The 17,534-nt window shown below is 37.8% G+C and overlaps 1 protein-coding gene across 1 annotated transcript; it reads left to right on the forward strand.

Annotated features, from left to right (window-relative positions):
- LOC109710584 (receptor kinase-like protein Xa21) lies at nt 10,834–15,176 on the forward strand. The gene is made up of 2 exons (XM_020233284.1): nt 10,834–14,053; nt 14,565–15,176. The coding sequence occupies exons 1-2, from the start codon at nt 10,882–10,884 to the stop codon at nt 14,918–14,920; spliced, it is 3,528 nt and encodes a 1,175-aa protein (XP_020088873.1). The 5' UTR covers nt 10,834–10,881; the 3' UTR covers nt 14,921–15,176.

Here is a 17,534-nt window from a genome sequence, read left to right on the forward strand (position 1 = left end):
ATTTTTTTTATAAATTATAATATTATTTTTTTTTTTAGAAAAATATAGTACGCTACCCGCTTCATTCATTCAGGAAATAAATTTGGCTATATGGGTGAGACAACAAGGCCTCTAGAGAGATAAAAAGCAGAGCGAAGACGAAAAAGAAAATAAAAAAATAAAAAAATAAAAAAATTGAGAAAATCAATCATGGTTCGAAGAACAAGTCAAAAGTTTTGAATGCATGAGAAATAAGAGTATCAACTTATTTTATTTTAAACTTTTTTGTGAACATATTGTTTTTTAGAAATTATGTTAGTATGCTATCAATAATACCAAACGCTTGGTATTATCGAATTTTCAGCCGTTGGATGGAAGGATGTACGGTTAGGATGATAGTAATCCTCTAGGGTTGAGTAGGTGGCTGGTTGAATAGTATAATATAACGGGTGAAAATAGTCAAAAAATAGATTTTACGGCAGAAAAATTAATAGTAGCAAGAACTTAATATTGTTGATAGTATACTAGCTGGACTCATTTTTTTAGAGATATTTTCTTAACATATAATGGAATATCTGCTTTTGATTACAACACAGTATTGATGGCAAAAGTAATATGGCTATAAATAATTGTGCCCCCAAATATTACATTTAGTGGCGACAAATATTTGTCACCAGATATCACATTTAGTGATAACAAATATTTGTCACCATATTTTATATTTAGTGGCGACAAATATCTGCCGCCTATAGTTAAACGTTGGTGGTAAAAATTAGTTGCCGTCGAATCTTGATAATTGGTGGTGATAAATAGTTGCCACCAATAATTTACTTTGGTGCCGAAATATTATTGCGATGAATTGTTACAATTTGGTGGCCGGTGGGACCTTTTGTGGCATGATAATTTTTGTCATCATAATAGGTATGTCGACATTTTTTATATTCGATGATGATGATTTTGGACACACTAGGTTGAACAAAAAAATAATGAATAAAAATAATAAATTATTTATATACGAAGAATAAAAAAATGCTAAACAAAAAGAAATTAGTAGGAGCAACAACTGTAACAAACTCATGAGTTATTTTTTGAATGTTGAATATATTACAAGATTTTAACTCATTTATTTGTTTAATTGGGAATGAGCTTATTAAATAATTTGTGTTTATTTATTATGTATGATATATATTTCTTATTATATAAAAATACTAAAATCACATTATTTAATAAAATATATTATTTTTAAATATTATGTTAAAAATATGATAGTATAAATTATTATTTATATTATTTTTATCTGTTTAAAAGGCATAATTTAAATAATATTTATATTTACAAAATAATATAGAATTACCGGCATTTATTAATACTGGAATCAAAAATAAAATACTAGCATTTATATAATATTGCAAATTAAATAATAATTACCGGCATTTAATTAGTGCCGGAGATGACTAACAAATACAAGTATTTAAATAATGTCGGTAATAGTCATCTCTATAACGACATTTATTTAATGTTACTAATTACTGAACATTAACGGCAATCTATTTAAATGCCGGTAGAAGATTTACCAACACGAGTATAAGCGGCATTAAAAGCTGAATGCCGCTAATAGTTTTTGCAGCATTTTTTTGACTTTCGGCGGTAATAACTGAATGCCGCTGAAACACAATTTTTTTGTAGTGTCAATAGAAGAAAAAAGGCAAAACAAAAAAAAACAATAATAGCAGCAGCAGAAGAAGAAAAAGAATGAATATAGTAATAGAGCAAAATGTATATTTGTTGCTTTATTTTACTATCCATCTGCTATTGCCGTTTTTCAAATGGCTTTAGAGAGTGAAAGATAGAGGAAAGCTTCATGTGCGAGAGGAGTAAATTTTTATGAATATAGTGATTGATAGGGATGTGCAAAAAGATAGGAAGAGAGAAGGAAAGAGAGAAAAATTCAAAACTACAACGCGGCAAAAGAAGAAAAAGGAAAACAGGAAGCAGACAAATCTTGTGATCAACTAGTTCCATACTCTCGTGGCGAGATGTGATGGCAATGGGTTGGAGCAGCAGGATACGTGGCGGGATCAGCGGATTCAAAACTAGGATGTATAAATACATCTTATATGTCGCATTTTAAAAACCTCATTATAAAAATTCAAATTCTACAAATTTTTATATATAAACTTTTTATATAGTATCGATTGTATCTAGCAAAGTAGATTTTATAATTTTATAATATTAAATTTTAAAAAATAATTTAGTATATGTAATGCACTGATAGACTGAGTGCTAACAATAATTTATTACAGTTGAGAAGAAAAGATAAAGTGGTGATTGAAAAATATTTCGTACCATCGGAGTGTAAAACTAAATTTTGTAGTCTACATTTCTAAAATATTATTCTAAAAATTTAAACTATGTAATTTTTTATCCATAACTTTTTATATGATTTATATAGTATATATTAAATATAAATTTTAATTTTATAATATTGATTAGTTAAAATATGTTGTACAGTAAAAGATCAGAGAGAGATTGATGGAGGAAGAGAGAGAGAGTAGGAGAATCTAGAGAGAGAGAGAAAGAGAGAGAGAGAGAGAGTCTAGATGGTATAAAAAAAAGGTCCACCCCACTCCTGACGTAGAGAATGTAGGGATACAAATTGGGTGGATCTGGGAGTGGAAGCCCCACCCCGCCTCCCGCCACCACTAGCAAAATCTCGTCTCGCCTCCCGTCCTGAATCTGTGACAGGTTAAAACATACGTTCCATAATTTGCCCCGCCTCTTAACCCGCCTCCCACCGGCGCCCCGAATCCGCCCTGCCAACTAATATTTTTTATAAAATTATAATATTATTAATATTTTGTAAAATATAAATTAATAATTTTTAATAATATTATATATATAATTTAATAATATCAATTATAAAATAAAAAATATTAATTATAATTCAAAACAAAATTCAAAAGTTTCAAATGAATTAGAAATGAGAGTACTAACTTATTTGTATTTTAAACTTTTTTTGTAAATATATTATTTTTTAGGAATATTTTTTTAAAATATAAATTATTTTCGGGGCGGATTCGGAACAGATCATGGTGGGGTGGATTCGGGACGGGTCAAAATTTTTTCCGTTTTTGTCCCGAATCCGTCTCGGATCGTAAAATTTATCCAATTTTCTGCTCCAAATTCGTTTATTTTCTCCCATTTATTGTCCCGTCGGGGCTGATCGGACCAGAGCTCCACCAACCCAGATCTGTTTGCATCCTAAGAGAATGGGCAAATTAGCGTAACAGAACACCATGTTGGATTTCAACTGAAAAAAATGGACCCAACCCCGCTTAGCCTCTTGTTTCGCTCAAATCGACATGGAGAATGGGCACCGACAGTCCCTTGAGCAAGTGGCAAAGGGCTTGGTGGTTGGTACCCGAGATCCAAGTTCGAATTCTAGTTGATTCATATTTCTAGCTAAGTTTATTTCTAAATGAAATAAACGAAGCGGGTAGTGTACTATCTATCTCTCTCAAAAAAAAAAAAGAAAAAAAAAACATGGAGAATGGGCAAAGAGAAGAATTGGGATGAAAACAAAGTGGGCTCCACTCCAACCCTCATTTGTCAAAATCAACCGGGGCGTCACATTCGACGACTTCAACTAGTGTTATTATACACATTATATAGTGTAAATGGATGCAATGCACCAATACACTCGGTGCTGCTAATAATTTATTGTAGTTGAGACAGAAAAGATAGAGTAATGCAGGAGAAATATTCATATATCGAGTGTAAAATTAAATTTTATATATTACATTTCTAAAATCTCATTATGAAAATTTAAATTATAAAACCTTTTACACATAGCTTTTTATATTATTTATATTCTATGTATTAAATATAAATTTTAATTTTATAATATTCATAAGTTAAAAATAAATTGTACACTAAAAAATGAAAAAGAGATTGATGGACAATAAAACAGAAAGGAGAATTGGGTAAGAATAGGGATGTCAATGAGTATGGATATCCGAAATTTTATCCGAACCCGAACCCGAATGAAACGGATATATCCAATACTAAATGGATATGGATTTGGATATGGATATCAAAAATAGAAACCCGACGGATATGGATTCGGATATAGATTTTGACTGTACCAAACCCGAACCCGAACCTGACCCAAACCCGAATTTATTTTGTATTATATGTAATATATATAAAAAAATTTGATGTTATATTTGAATTTGTATTTTAGAAATTTAGATTTAATATAATATATTTCGAAATATTGAAAAAAAAATAATTATTTCGGGTTCAAATTTTCGGATTCGGGTTCAGGTTCGGGTCTCGGGTTTGGAGTCGGGATCAGGTTTGGATTTTTGAAAATTCGTCACGAAACCGACCCGTTGACATCTTTAGGTATAAAAAAAAAAGGTGGGTCTCACCCCCACCTTCTCCACCAGAAACTCAGTTTATAAAAAAAAAAGGTGGGTCTCACCCCCACCTTCTCCACAGCTAATGGATTTCTTTGATCCCAAAGAAGGCGCAAGCTATTGCACCAGAGCATTTCCGACCTATTAGCCTTACCCATGCTATTAGCAAAATTATCTCAAAGGTGCTCGCGACCCGCTTGCTGACAGTCATTGATTTACTCATTGACCCGCATCAAACAGCCTTTATCAAGAACCGTAGCATTCACGACAGCTTTGTAATGGCTCACGAGGTTCTTAACGCTGCTAGAAGGCGGAAGAAAAAATTGGCCCTTTTAAAAATTGATTTCTCTAAGGCTTTCGACAGTGTTAGCTGGCCTTTTCTGCTAAATCTCCTAATCTGTCGTGGTTTTGACATTAAATGGACTACTTGGATCTCAAAACTTTTGTCCTCCGCTTGCAGTTTTATCCTCGTAAACGGATGCCCGGGCAAGTTGCTTCGTCTCCGACGGGGACTAAGACAGGGCGACCCTATCTCACCTTATCTCTTTATCCTTGTGGCTGATGTTCTGCAGAGACTTGTGCAGCGTGCTTCATCCGCCAATCTCCTTCCGTCACCCTTAGGCATTACTGGCCTTAGTCCTCTTTTGCAATATGCGGATGACTCTCTACTTTTTTGCGATGACAACGTCGAAAACCTTCTCAAGTGCAGGACACTACTTCAGGCCTTCTGCCGTTCGTCAGGTTTATCAATCAATTTTGCGAAGACATCACTCTATGTTGTTAATCTTGCTGAACCATCTCATGCTTCACTTGCAAATTCCTTCAACTGCTCTATGGGTCACTTCCCATTAACATACCTTGGACTGCCACTTTCGCCGGCTAAGCTCCCAACTTGTGCTTTCAACTCTCTTATTGACAAGTTCCATAAAAGACTCTCGGGATGGAAAAGTGCTCTACTATCACCGGCTGGTCGAGTTGTTTTAATTAATTCAGTTCTTACAAATTTACCAATCCATTACCTATCTGTTTTTATTTTACCTAAGGCTATTACCCACCAGCTGGGGGAGCTCCTGCGACGTTTTCTGTGGAGGAAATCTTCATGTCCTATAAGAGAAGGTGTACCTCTAGTCACCTGGGATATTGTGGCTAGACCTAAAGCTTTGGGCGGACTTGGAATAGCAAACATCTACTACAAGAACTTGTCTCTTCTCTGCAAGTGGCTTTGGAGATTTGTCTCGCAACCGGACTCACCTTGGGCAGTTTTAATTAAATCGGTATATTATTCCACTTTCCCTCTCAGCTGGAAGCATCCCCGACAAAGCTCTCTTTCTTGGCGTAGTGTGCTAAAGACGTACCCTATCTTCAACATCTCACACTCTTTTGTGGTTTATAATGGGATGAAGACATTTTTTTGGTTATCATCTTGGTTAGGCACACCCCTGATGGATCAATTTCCGGCTCTATTCTCCTACTCTGCTCACAAATTTGCTCTTGTGTCCGAGGTTTTTATTGATAATCTGTTCTCATTACCGGTCATCTCTTACCCGTCCATCATTGCACATGAGGAGTTTTCGACACTCTGCCACAGGTTATGCAACTTCCAAATTTGCGTCGGCCCCGACATCTGCTGCTGGAAATGGACTCCCCATGCCACTTTCTCCACTGCATCAGCATACAATCTGTTCTTTGCTGGATCCACATTCGACTCGACTCCGATCACTGTTTGGTACTCTTTTGCGCCACCTCGAGTGCAGTTTTTTATGTGGCTTTTATATAAAAACCGAATTTTAACTCATGACAACCTTCGGCGTCGTGGCTGGATTCTCGCCTCAAGATGTGAGCTTTGCTTTAATGCTGGCGAAGATATCATTCACTTATTCCTCCATTGCCCCTACTCCCTAGCAGTGTGGGCATCTCTCAATCTTCTTCTTTGTCTACCTCAACCATCTTTATTGGGACTTGGAGACTCTTGGGCAATGTGGTCATCTCGCCTTCCTAAGGATATTCGAAAGGTTGGGAACACCATCTTCAGCTGCTTCGCTTGGTCCATCTGGTCTGAGCGAAATCGTCGCATCTTCGACAACACTTGCTCTACTCCCCTCTCCACCGCAAGCCGTATTCGCATGCTAATCGCTGATGTCGATATTTCATCTTTGACGTGATCACTTTGTGTCCCCTCACTTTTTAAATTTTTAGTTGCTATTATATACTGTTTGTCTGAAACCTTGTATTATTGTTAATCTTTCTTTATTAAGTACACCTTGGTCAGCCCTTTTGGGCCGACCTGTTTTCTTTTTCAAAAAAAAAAAAAAAAATTTGAAGTGAAAAAAAAAATGGAGCGCCACGTAGAGCATGCAGGGAGAGAGAAGAATTGAAATGAAACAAAAATGGGCCCATCCCAACCTGTTTTGCGCAAATTAACATGGTAGCGCCATGTTGGATATATAGAATATGTAGATTTTCTGAGAAGAAATGCTAAATCTACAACTTAAAATCTCTACAATCTCTTATCCAATGGTCTTTGGATCTTATCGCACTTTTTCTAGTCCCTAATGGCAAGATTTGTAGGAAAAAGATGTCTTTTGTATTAATAAAATGGTAAGATTACAACTGAACAAGTAGTTTTGAAATTGCTTCTAAATTTTTATTATGTTGTGTTGAGAACCGTTTCGCTTTTGATTTACTCTAAAATTGAGTGATTTTAGTCAGGAAAATAAAAACTTTTGCCAAATTAACTGATGATTTTATTAAATTTAATAAAAAAACTAAATTAACAGTTAATAAGTAATAGAGTTATTAAATTTGATAGCTAAACTAAGTATGAAAACTCAAATAAAAAAACGACATGGAGGGGCTCTCAATAAAATATATATATATNTGGAGGGGCTCTCAATAAAAAAAAAATATAAATATAATTAAGTGAGTTATTTCAAAATGCCTAGAAAAATGTTCATATATTATTTATATCTCTCACTAATTGTTCTAATGCAAATGGTAAAGTGATGATTGGTACTCAAGGTCATAAATTTGAAAGTTAATTATTTTATATTTTTAATTAAATATATTTTTTTAAAAAAAATTAAACGAAGCGCCGTGCACTACACATTTCCTTTTAACCAAAATTATTTGGTTTATCAAAATACCGGGCGACATTCATTTATAATAGAAAAAAAAAATGTCATGCATTTTCTAAACTTTAGAGAGTAGACAAATAGATCCCCGAGTTTCTAATTTTGACAACTAAACAACCTAAACATTATCAAATAATTCAATCATCCTTCCTCTATAAGAAAGTTGCTAATTAAATGTCCATTTTCGGCAAATATCTTGCGTGTGATTTTGTGAAGCTTCAAAATATATTAAAATTTGCTTTTCTTATTCTAACGCTTGAGAAAAGTAATAATTAAAATGAAAGATGGATTTAATTTGTATATTCTTCAATCCATAGATCTTTGTTTTGTTGCGAAGAGAGAAAAAACAATTTTTTTGTTTTTTTTTTTTTGAAACTTAGCAAGATTAGATCTGCAAAACATACTACCAAAATGACTTTTTAATTAGTAACTTCTCTTGTGAAAATTGATCAATTAAACTATTTGGTTATTTTAGTTAATTTGATTATTTTAGAAGATCTAGTGGCTAAAAAGCAATGCTACATATACATTCCATTTGCGGTGTATATCCTACACCTTATCCATCCAATGGGTGAGGTGTTTTCACCAGTCAGTTAACGTGACTGGTAGTTAACACCCTAACCATTGAAAAATACCACTTGTACACTCCATCCGGATGCACATTAAGTAACTGGTGAAAACATATAATCCATTGGATAGGTGAGATATAGGATATACATCCAAATAGAGTGTATATGTAGCATTGCTCTTTTGATATGTCTCTATGTAAAAACGTATGTTGATTATGTTCTATAGGCAAATTTGAAATTTGCTCCCTCCAGTTTTATTTTATGTGGATTGAGAGTTTGAGACACCCCTTCACTATTGATTTTTTAAAAACTGATATTTCTGTTCTTCTAAGGCCATCTGTGTAAATACATGCCTTTGGAAAGGCAATGAGGAAATTCTCCTTTCAAAAAACTTAAGAGGGCTATTTCAGAACCACCTATAATTGAGGGGGTCTCCATACATTTTTATATATAAATAACAAAAAACTTCAAAGACCATCCCTATAGTTTCACACTTTCTCACTTTAGTACCATGTGGTTTAAAGTATATCAATTTAGTGCCCTATAGTTTATTTTTCTTTTTTTATTATCAATTTCATTAATTTTTTTTTTCTTAAATTAGTGACAAAGTTAAAACTAAAGGGTACTAAAGTGAATATTCGATAAACATAGGTGGGTATCTGAAGGATTTTGTATATAATTTAACGAAATATTAACGAAGAAACTGACGAAAATAAAAAAATAAAACCACTTTAAATCACAAGGTATTAAAGTGAGAAAGTGCCAAACCACGGATGGTTTTTGAAGTTTATCCTATAAACAATTAACCTCCAATAATTCGTTCTATTTCGTCCACTAGTCTCCTTGTTTACTCCAGTCACCTCTGCAAAATGTCAATTCACTAATTGTTAACTAAATCTTCAAGTGGGAAGTCCAATACCAATTGGGCAACTAAGTGTAGTATTGACTTTTGGTCCGATTGCTAGGAGGGGGAGGGGGGGGGGTGCCAATTGGGCAACAAGTGTACGGGGGGGTCTTTTCCCAATATGTATACCTTCTTTCGCATCACAAAAATGGGAACATCAACGATTATTTGACTAGCGACCGATGAAATTGGAGCAAAATTTTTAATGGCAATAGCACTAGTGGACACAGATTGAGCTCTAGTTACGTAGCACTTAGGGAAAGGATCTCCATTTTCAAACTCGAGCATAGACCAGATAGCGTACATTAGCGTTGGAGCCCTGACGGGCGGTTCACGGTGAAATCTGCCTATTCGATGCTGAATGATTGGTGTATAAAGGACGCCCGGACAAGCAAGATTTGGAACATTCGAGTACCCCTAAAAGTGAAAGTGTTTTGCTGGATTGTTCTTAAGATGCAGCCTCTTACTGTAGACAACCGATTAAAGAGAGGTTGGACTAGCAACATAGCATGCGTGTTGTGTAGGGTTGAAGAGAAAACTGTCGACCACTTATTCACACGATGCGTCTTCTCGAGATTTCTATTGGTGATGATCTTGGAGTATGCACAGTCTAGAGATTGGGGGGATGACGTAAGCTCGGTCTGGGTTAGGTGGATGACGAGGATTGGAACGCAGTCGTCGAGTACTACGGTATCCGGATTGGTAGCCAGCTGGTGGGTAATTTGGGAGGTCAGGAACAACGTGATCTTTAGGAAGACCCAACCGGACCCGTCTTTGCAGCTTACAAGATTAAGCAACTGACGAATCTTTGGAGCAATTTCTACTAGGTAATTGACGACACGCTTGTAGTCGGTAGTTTTTTTTTTTTTTTCGCCCCCTACGAGGCCTATGTTGTCTCACCCCAATAGTTTAGTTCATCTTTTCAATTAATGAATCGGGTAGCGTGCTATCTATTTCTCAAAAAAAAAAAAATTTTTGATTAAACAGGGATATACCTTATTTGATAAAGAGAATTATCACGACAAATTTGATGGTTGTATTGAAATAGTGATGCATTGCACAAATATACTGGTGGTAGGTGCTTTTAGTTAGCCACTTGGTTCATTTTTTACATTGCGCCAATGTGCTGTTACAATTAAGTGGCACTATAAAAAATTTTCAATATAAGAAAGCTTTTTAAATAATATTTGAAAAAATATCTCCAAGCTACCTATAAAATAGCAAATATCGATATTTCAAAAAATATCGTCATATGATTATATGAACCCTCTATTATAATAAATCAATTTATTAGATGATAAACTTTATTATTATTTTAATTTTTCGACGCATTAAAATGTTAAGATTTTAAAAGTTCTTAAAAATTCTAACGCTTTAAAACGTCAGAATATATTTGATCGACGCTTGACATAAACGTCGGTATATACGTGGTGATGTTTTAACATATGCTTTTAAATATCACGCTAAACTATATTAAGACAATTTTAAATATCGTTAAATATAAAAAAATATATGTTTAAATGTTAATGTTTTTTTGTTAGTGTGGCCTTAGTTATCTACTTTATTTATTTTTTATAGTGCATAAATATACAGCTACAAATAGGAGTAGATGGTTTTAGCTGCCTGCTTAGCTAAAATATAAAGTAATTAAATTTCGAACTTAAAAACTCGAATACTAATTATTAAGCTTTTAACCAATTACCGTTAGTTACATTTTGCAGAAATATTGCGGTACAAGGTACATGATCAGTATTCTCACACCATGGTATTACTACCTTATGACAACGAAATAGGATTTTGACTAAGCGTCGAAGTTAGTTTGTTATCTATCCAGTTCCCAAGATTAAATACCAACGAAGAGCTACTGCAGGATTACTATGGCTTTAGCTTCTCTTGTCTTAGTTCGTAGAATGGAAGGCTTTTTCCATGCACTATTTTTTCTCATCATTCTACTATATGTGATGTCCGCCGCCTGGTGCACCGCCACTGCTGCCGCCGGGATCAAACAAGCTGCATCCGACCGCGCCGCCCTCCTCTCCTTCAAGTCCCTCGTCGACGACGATCCGTTCAGAGCGCTCTCCTCGTGGAACAACGGCTCTCTCCACTACTGCAGGTGGCGTGGTGTCTCCTGCGGCCGCCGCCATCCCGACCGGGTCACGGCCCTCGACCTCAAGTCTCTCCGCCTAGCCGGTTTCGTATCGCCCGCCGTAGCCAACCTCACATTCCTCCGGAGGATCGACCTGTCCGACAACAAGCTAGGCGGGCGCATCCCGGAGGAGTTAGGAAGCCTACGCCGGCTGAGATATCTCAACCTGAGTGTGAATTCTCTTCGCGGAACGATCCCGTCTTTGCTCGGCAATTGCTCTAATCTTCAACTACTCAACTTGAGAGATAATAAGCTCGATGGTGAGATCCCACCAACTCTATCGAGTCTTTCCGGTCTTAGAGAGCTTATGCTGCGTCAAAACATGTTACAAGGAACAATCCCTTCCCATCTAACACAGTGTAAAGAGCTTCAGGTTGTCGATCTAAGGAATAACTTTCTCACAGAAGAAATTCCACCAGAGCTTGGCTATCTTCACAAGTTAATATCGTTAGCTCTAAGCTACAATAATCTTACAGGAGCCATCCCTGCTACTTTGGGCAATCTTGCTCAGCTTCAAAACCTTGATCTAAAATTCAATAGCCTTTCTGGGTCCATCCCGGATTCACTTGGGAATCTCTCTTCCCTAATCTATCTTTCTTTCGGCAAAAATAACTTGTCAGGACCCATGCCTCCATCCTTCGGTAGCCTTCTCTCCTTGAACATACTTGAAATCCAACAGAATAGTCTCACAGGAACCATTCCGTCGACTCTTACGAACCTCTCCTCTCTGAACGTGGTTGCACTACGAGGAAACAACCTTCATGGTGAAATTCCTCGCTTTGCAGAACTTCCACTCCTCTTTTACCTGGACTGCACTTCTAACAATCTCTCCGGGACGATCCCAATCTCGCTCGGACGACTTTCATCGCTCGAATATCTCCGTCTCAGGATGAACAACTTAACAGGGGAAATACCATCATCCCTTTACAATCTATCATCCCTGAAGACCTTAGAACTCTTTTATAACCAAATCGAGGGAACTCTACCCTCCGATATCGGAAATGCTCTTCCGAACCTTCAAGCCCTTTACATATATGAAAATCAGCTCGGGGGAAAAATTCCAGCATCCTTGTCCAATGCTTCTGAGCTTAAAGACCTTGAGCTAATGGCCAATGCATTCCATGGCACGATACTCCCGATCTTTGGGGCCTTGCAAAGCCTCTTGCGGCTCGAATTGGAGGGGAATCAACTTGAAGCCAGGAAGCCTAGTGACTGGAGCTTCATTACCGCACTGACCAACTGCACCAGTCTCCAATTGTTGGACCTAGGAGGCAATCAACTTGAAGGCACACTGCCCAAATCTCTAGTCAATCTTTCCACTAGTCTTAATGTTTTGGTACTCAATAGCAACCAAATATCAGGAATTATACCTACCGAGATTGAGAAGCTCATCAGTCTAACTACTCTTGACATGAGTGGTAACGACCTTCAAGGCACCGTTCCTGTAGAAATCAGTCATATTAGGCAACTACAGCTCTTACGTCTGTCAAATAACATGCTTTCGGGCGAAATTCCTCCCACTTTGGGCAACCTAACACGAATGGACAAACTCGATCTCGGCAGCAATGATTTTGAAGGAGCCATTCCGCCGACATTAAGCAAACTGTTAATGCTAGAGTTGTTAGATTTATCAAATAATAGGCAAAGCGGTACTATTCCTAAAGAAGTTTTGACCCTTTCATCACTACCAATCCTCCTTGACTTGTCGCATAATTTACTCAACGGTTCATTACCGTTGGAAGTGGGCAACTTGATAAATATCTGGGGGCTTAATCTCTCAAATAACAGGCTCTCTGGTGAGATTCCAGACACCATCGGCAAATGCGCCATCTTGGAAATTCTTCATTTAGAGAATAACTTATTTCATGGGTCCATTCTTGCCTCCATTGGCAATTTAAGAGGGCTTGAGGAGCTTGATCTCTCAAAAAACTTCTTCTCAGGCCAAATACCGGCATTCCTTGACGAGCTCCCGGATCTACACTATTTGAATCTCTCCTTCAACAGTTTTGAGGGTCGAGTGCCAATGAAAGGGGTCTTTAAGAATGCGAGCGAAGTCTCACTTATCGGAAATAGTAAACTCTGCGGCGGAATTCCAGAATTACACTTGCTGAAATGCACTTCAGATGCCTTTGCAACAAAACATCACTCTGATTATAAACTCAGAGTAATACTCATTCCTATATGTGGAGCAATTTTGTGTTTGATTATAATCATATGCTTGCTTGGGATACATCACTTGATTAAAAACTCGCAGAGAAAGCCGCAGTCGAGGTTTTCCTTAAGAAACCGACACGCGAAAGTATCTTACGATGAGCTCTTGAGGGCTACAAATGGGTTCTCCTCAGATAATTTGATCGGCACCGGAAGTTTTGGGTCGGTTTATAAAGCCGCCATGAACTATGAAAACGTCGACACCGTCGTGGTGAAAGTGCTTAACCTTCAACAGCATGGGGCTTTCAGAAGTTTTATGTCTGAATGTGAGGCCCTGAGAAGCACTCGACACCGAAATCTTGTCAAAATTCTTACATTGTGCTCTAGTTTGGATCACCGTGGTAACAATTTCAAGGCCTTGGTTTTTGAGTACATGCCTAATGGGAGCTTAGAAGAGTGGCTACATCCAAATGCACGCAAGAATAGGCCATTCAGAAGCCTAAGCCTAATCCAGAGGTTGAACATAGCTGTCGACATAGCCTCGGCGTTAGAGTATCTTCATCACGGAGGGTCCATGCCGATTGTTCACTGTGATCTTAAGCCCAGCAACATCCTTCTCGACAATGAAATGACAGCGCATGTGGGTGATTTCGGGTTAGCAAAGTTTCTGCGGCAACCGCCTGACGAATCATCAGAGCATTCGTCTACCAGTACTGTGGGAATCAAAGGATCTATTGGTTATGTTCCTCCAGGTGAGAAATATGCAATGAAATACTAAAACTTTTTTTATGCTTTACGGCATTTCAGAAAAAAATATAACACATTTTCAGTTGATTCCTAGCTATACTATATCTTTCTTTTTTTTTTGCTGCTTATTATCTTTTGAAGCAAAAACAAGTAAATAGCATAAGTTTAATAAATAAAATTAGAAATTTGGTATAAAAATTAGTAGAAAAGAGGGAAAAAATATTGTGGGAAATAAAAAGGATACTAGATATTAGCTACGAAAACCGACATACTAGAGTTAGAATAAACTGCTTGATGCTTACTACTAAAAACTGATTAATTATGAGCACTAAACACGCAAGAGGTGGAACTTTATTTCTAAATATCTGATGCTATTTTAGTGTCAACGTATAATCTAAAATATCAAATTTAGATTTTGTAACTATGGCTTGGAAACAGTGGGAACCAAATCCAAATCCAAATGAATTCACTTGAGAATCTTGTATAGTCTGTTTCCAATTTACTAATGTTGTGCAGAGTATGGAATGGGGTGTAAACCATCTAGGCTCGGCAATGCATACAGCTACGGAATTCTTCTGCTGGAAATGTTCACTGGAATGAGCCCCCTCAACGACAAGTTCAAAGACGGATTGAGCCTTTGTGGATATGTTCGTGCTGCTGCTGCTTCACCTCAACATGTCATGGACATCATAGACAGAAACCTGCATTCAGCTGATAATGATAAAGCTTATCGAGAAGAGTGTGTGCGAGATTGCGTAGTTTCGGTGTTCGACTGCGGTCTCGCGTGCTCGAACGAATCGCCATACGAACGATGCGACATGACGAAAGTTGCAAAGGAGCTGAGTGCAGCAAGAGAGATGCTTCTTAGCTAAAAGCAGTTTTGCTCCCTATGCTACAGTTCTCACTAGAGGCAAATGAATGTATGTTTAAACATCCTCTGCTTTTCCTTACTTGCATTAAAGAAAAACCTTGTGTAATGGATATGCCTAGTCCTTATGGTTTTGATCATTCCTTTCTAAAATGAATATAACCAAAAGGAGTTAAGCACTTCAATTTATTTTTGCATCTGTATACATTAATAGCTTCAAATTCCTAATTTCTGGCTCAGGTTAATAAATGAAGCCTAATGTAACCCGTCATTGCCAAATCTGTGTTGAATACACTTTTCAACAGAAAGCTCCAAGCCTATTTAGAAGGGGTATATGTACAAATTTTGGATTGTAAGCACGAACTACAGAAAGATCATAAATGTTGACCAAGAAAAATTAAGAGGCATTTACATTCAAACAAAGCATCACATACAAAAGCAAGAATCCAATGCAAGGGACCACAAACACCGAAAAACACAACCATCACCCAAAGTATTAGACATTCGAAAAAGAACACCAGATACGTACATATACCACCCCTCCCGTCCGCGTCCAACACCATCATCTCCACCTGCGGCCTCAGCTCATCCAAAACGTCCTCATACTATATACCAAATACACCAACAAGTGAAACTCAAATTCACGAATCAAAATCAAATTTTGAGAAGAACCCAGATCGGGAAATGGGGCAGGGACCTTATAAGGGTAGGGCACGGACTCGTCGCCGAGCACGACGTCGCGGGAGCCGTCGAAGGCGACTGCGGCGGAGGCGGTGTAGACGACGCGGCGCACGCCGCACTCGATTGCGGCGGAGATTAGGGTTCTGGTGGCCCCAATGGCTAGGGTGTGGAGTTCGGAGAAATTGGGGGTGGTGGTGGAGATAATGGAGGAGGAGGAGGAGGTGGTGATGGGATCGATGTGGAAGACGACAACGGAGCCGGCGAAGGCCGGGATGACCTGGGCGGACCGGGAGGTGAACCGGGCCGGGTGAACCGGGTTGGTGGGCCGGAAGGCGACGCGCACGGTCCGATGGCCGGAAGAGACGAGCGCGGCGCCGAGGAAGCTGGACCGGCCGAAGGTGACGGCGCAGGGGATCCGGTTCTGATGCGACCCCAACTTTCATTTTTAATAGTTTTCTTTTAATAAACAAGTTCATATTTAAATATCTTATTATTTAAGAATATATTTAGGAATAGACAGTTATCTTGTTTGGAAATAAATTTATTAGGTATGATTAGGAGTAGTTTAAGGATTTGGACTCTATATAATGTAACCCGGAGTTACAAGAAATAAAAAGTAATATTGTCTCTTTTTCTTCATATCTTGTCTTCTCTTTCTACCTCTTCTCTCTACTTCTCAATTCTTTAGGAGGTTCGATCCCCTCGACGTGATCGTTTATCCCTATTGATACGGTAGGATTGTATCATTTGGTACCAGAGCTTGTATGGTCCTGATTCGAGCAAAAAAAAGAATCCTTACGAAGGATGGACGGGGAGTTTGTACGACGGGAGGAAATGAACAACGTTGATACTCGATTGAACAAACTGGAGACCGAGGTAAGGTCCATTAGCGATTCTATTAACGATTTTAAAAATTTAATTATCGCTATGAATACAAAGATAGATGTGCGACCGCAAGCACCATCCGAAGAGACATCCGCCGCAAGTTCCGATAAAAGTCGCCCCCTTCTTCCTACTCCCTTCAAGGAAGGAACATTGATTCCTACTATGGAGAACTCTATGATGGTGATACCTCGTGTCACAAGACTGGAGTTTCCCCGATTTGAGGGCGAGGATCCAACTGGATGGGTGTATCGAGCAGAGCAATTCTTAAATTTAATCAAATACTGGACGCGCAAAAAGTTCCACTTGCATCGTACCATATGGAGAAGGAAGCATTGCAATCATTTTAATGGTTTGAGAAAAGCAGTGGAGTTGTAGCGTGGATGAATTTCGTAGAAGCACTTTGTACTTGTTTTAGTCCAACCATGTATGAAGACTATATGGGTGAATTATCAAAATTACAATAAGGACCTACTCAGAGTGTTCGTGACTATCAGTCTCGATTCGAAATGCTAGCCAATCGCACTTCAGGACTAACTGAGGCACTTTTCATAAGTTGCTTCGTTAGTGGGCTGAAGGAGGACCTAAAGCATGATGTCCGAGCTTTCCGACCAACTTCTATGTCAGCAGCCATCGGTCTTGCTCGTCTACAAGAGGAAAAGTTGATAGCTCAACATCATATTATAAATTCTAAGCCTTCTCTTTTGTCTGCTTCTACAACACCAATGTCTAATGAGACGTTTCCACCCATAAAGCGCCTCACACCGGCTGAAGCGAAAGTAAGAAGAGATTAAGACCTTTGCTACAAATGTGATGAAAAATATAGACCCGGACATCGATGCAAATCAAAGCAACTATTTTTGATGGACGCCGAACCGGATGAAAACAGAGAAGATGATGTAAAAGGATTAGACAAGCTTAAGGATTTTCCACCTTGAGGACAAGGTGGCTTTCGAGGGCGGAGGAGATGATGCGACCCCAACTTTCCTTTTTAATAGTTTTCTTTTAATAAACAAGTTCAAATTTAAATATCTTGTTATTTAGAAATATATTTA

This window comes from Ananas comosus, linkage group 5 (genome assembly GCF_001540865.1).
Source record: "Ananas comosus cultivar F153 linkage group 5, ASM154086v1, whole genome shotgun sequence".
Taxonomy (NCBI): Eukaryota; Viridiplantae; Streptophyta; class Magnoliopsida; order Poales; family Bromeliaceae; genus Ananas; species Ananas comosus.

Excerpts from the sequence above, each read along its gene's own strand:
- LOC109710584 (XM_020233284.1), top strand. The coding sequence starts at position 10,882 with ATGGCTTTAGCTTCTCTTGTCTTAGTTCGTAGAATGGAAGGCTTTTTC. Across the intron at positions 14,054-14,564 it reads TATTGGTTATGTTCCTCCAG|AGTATGGAATGGGGTGTAAA; the intron begins GTGAGAAATATG and ends AATGTTGTGCAG.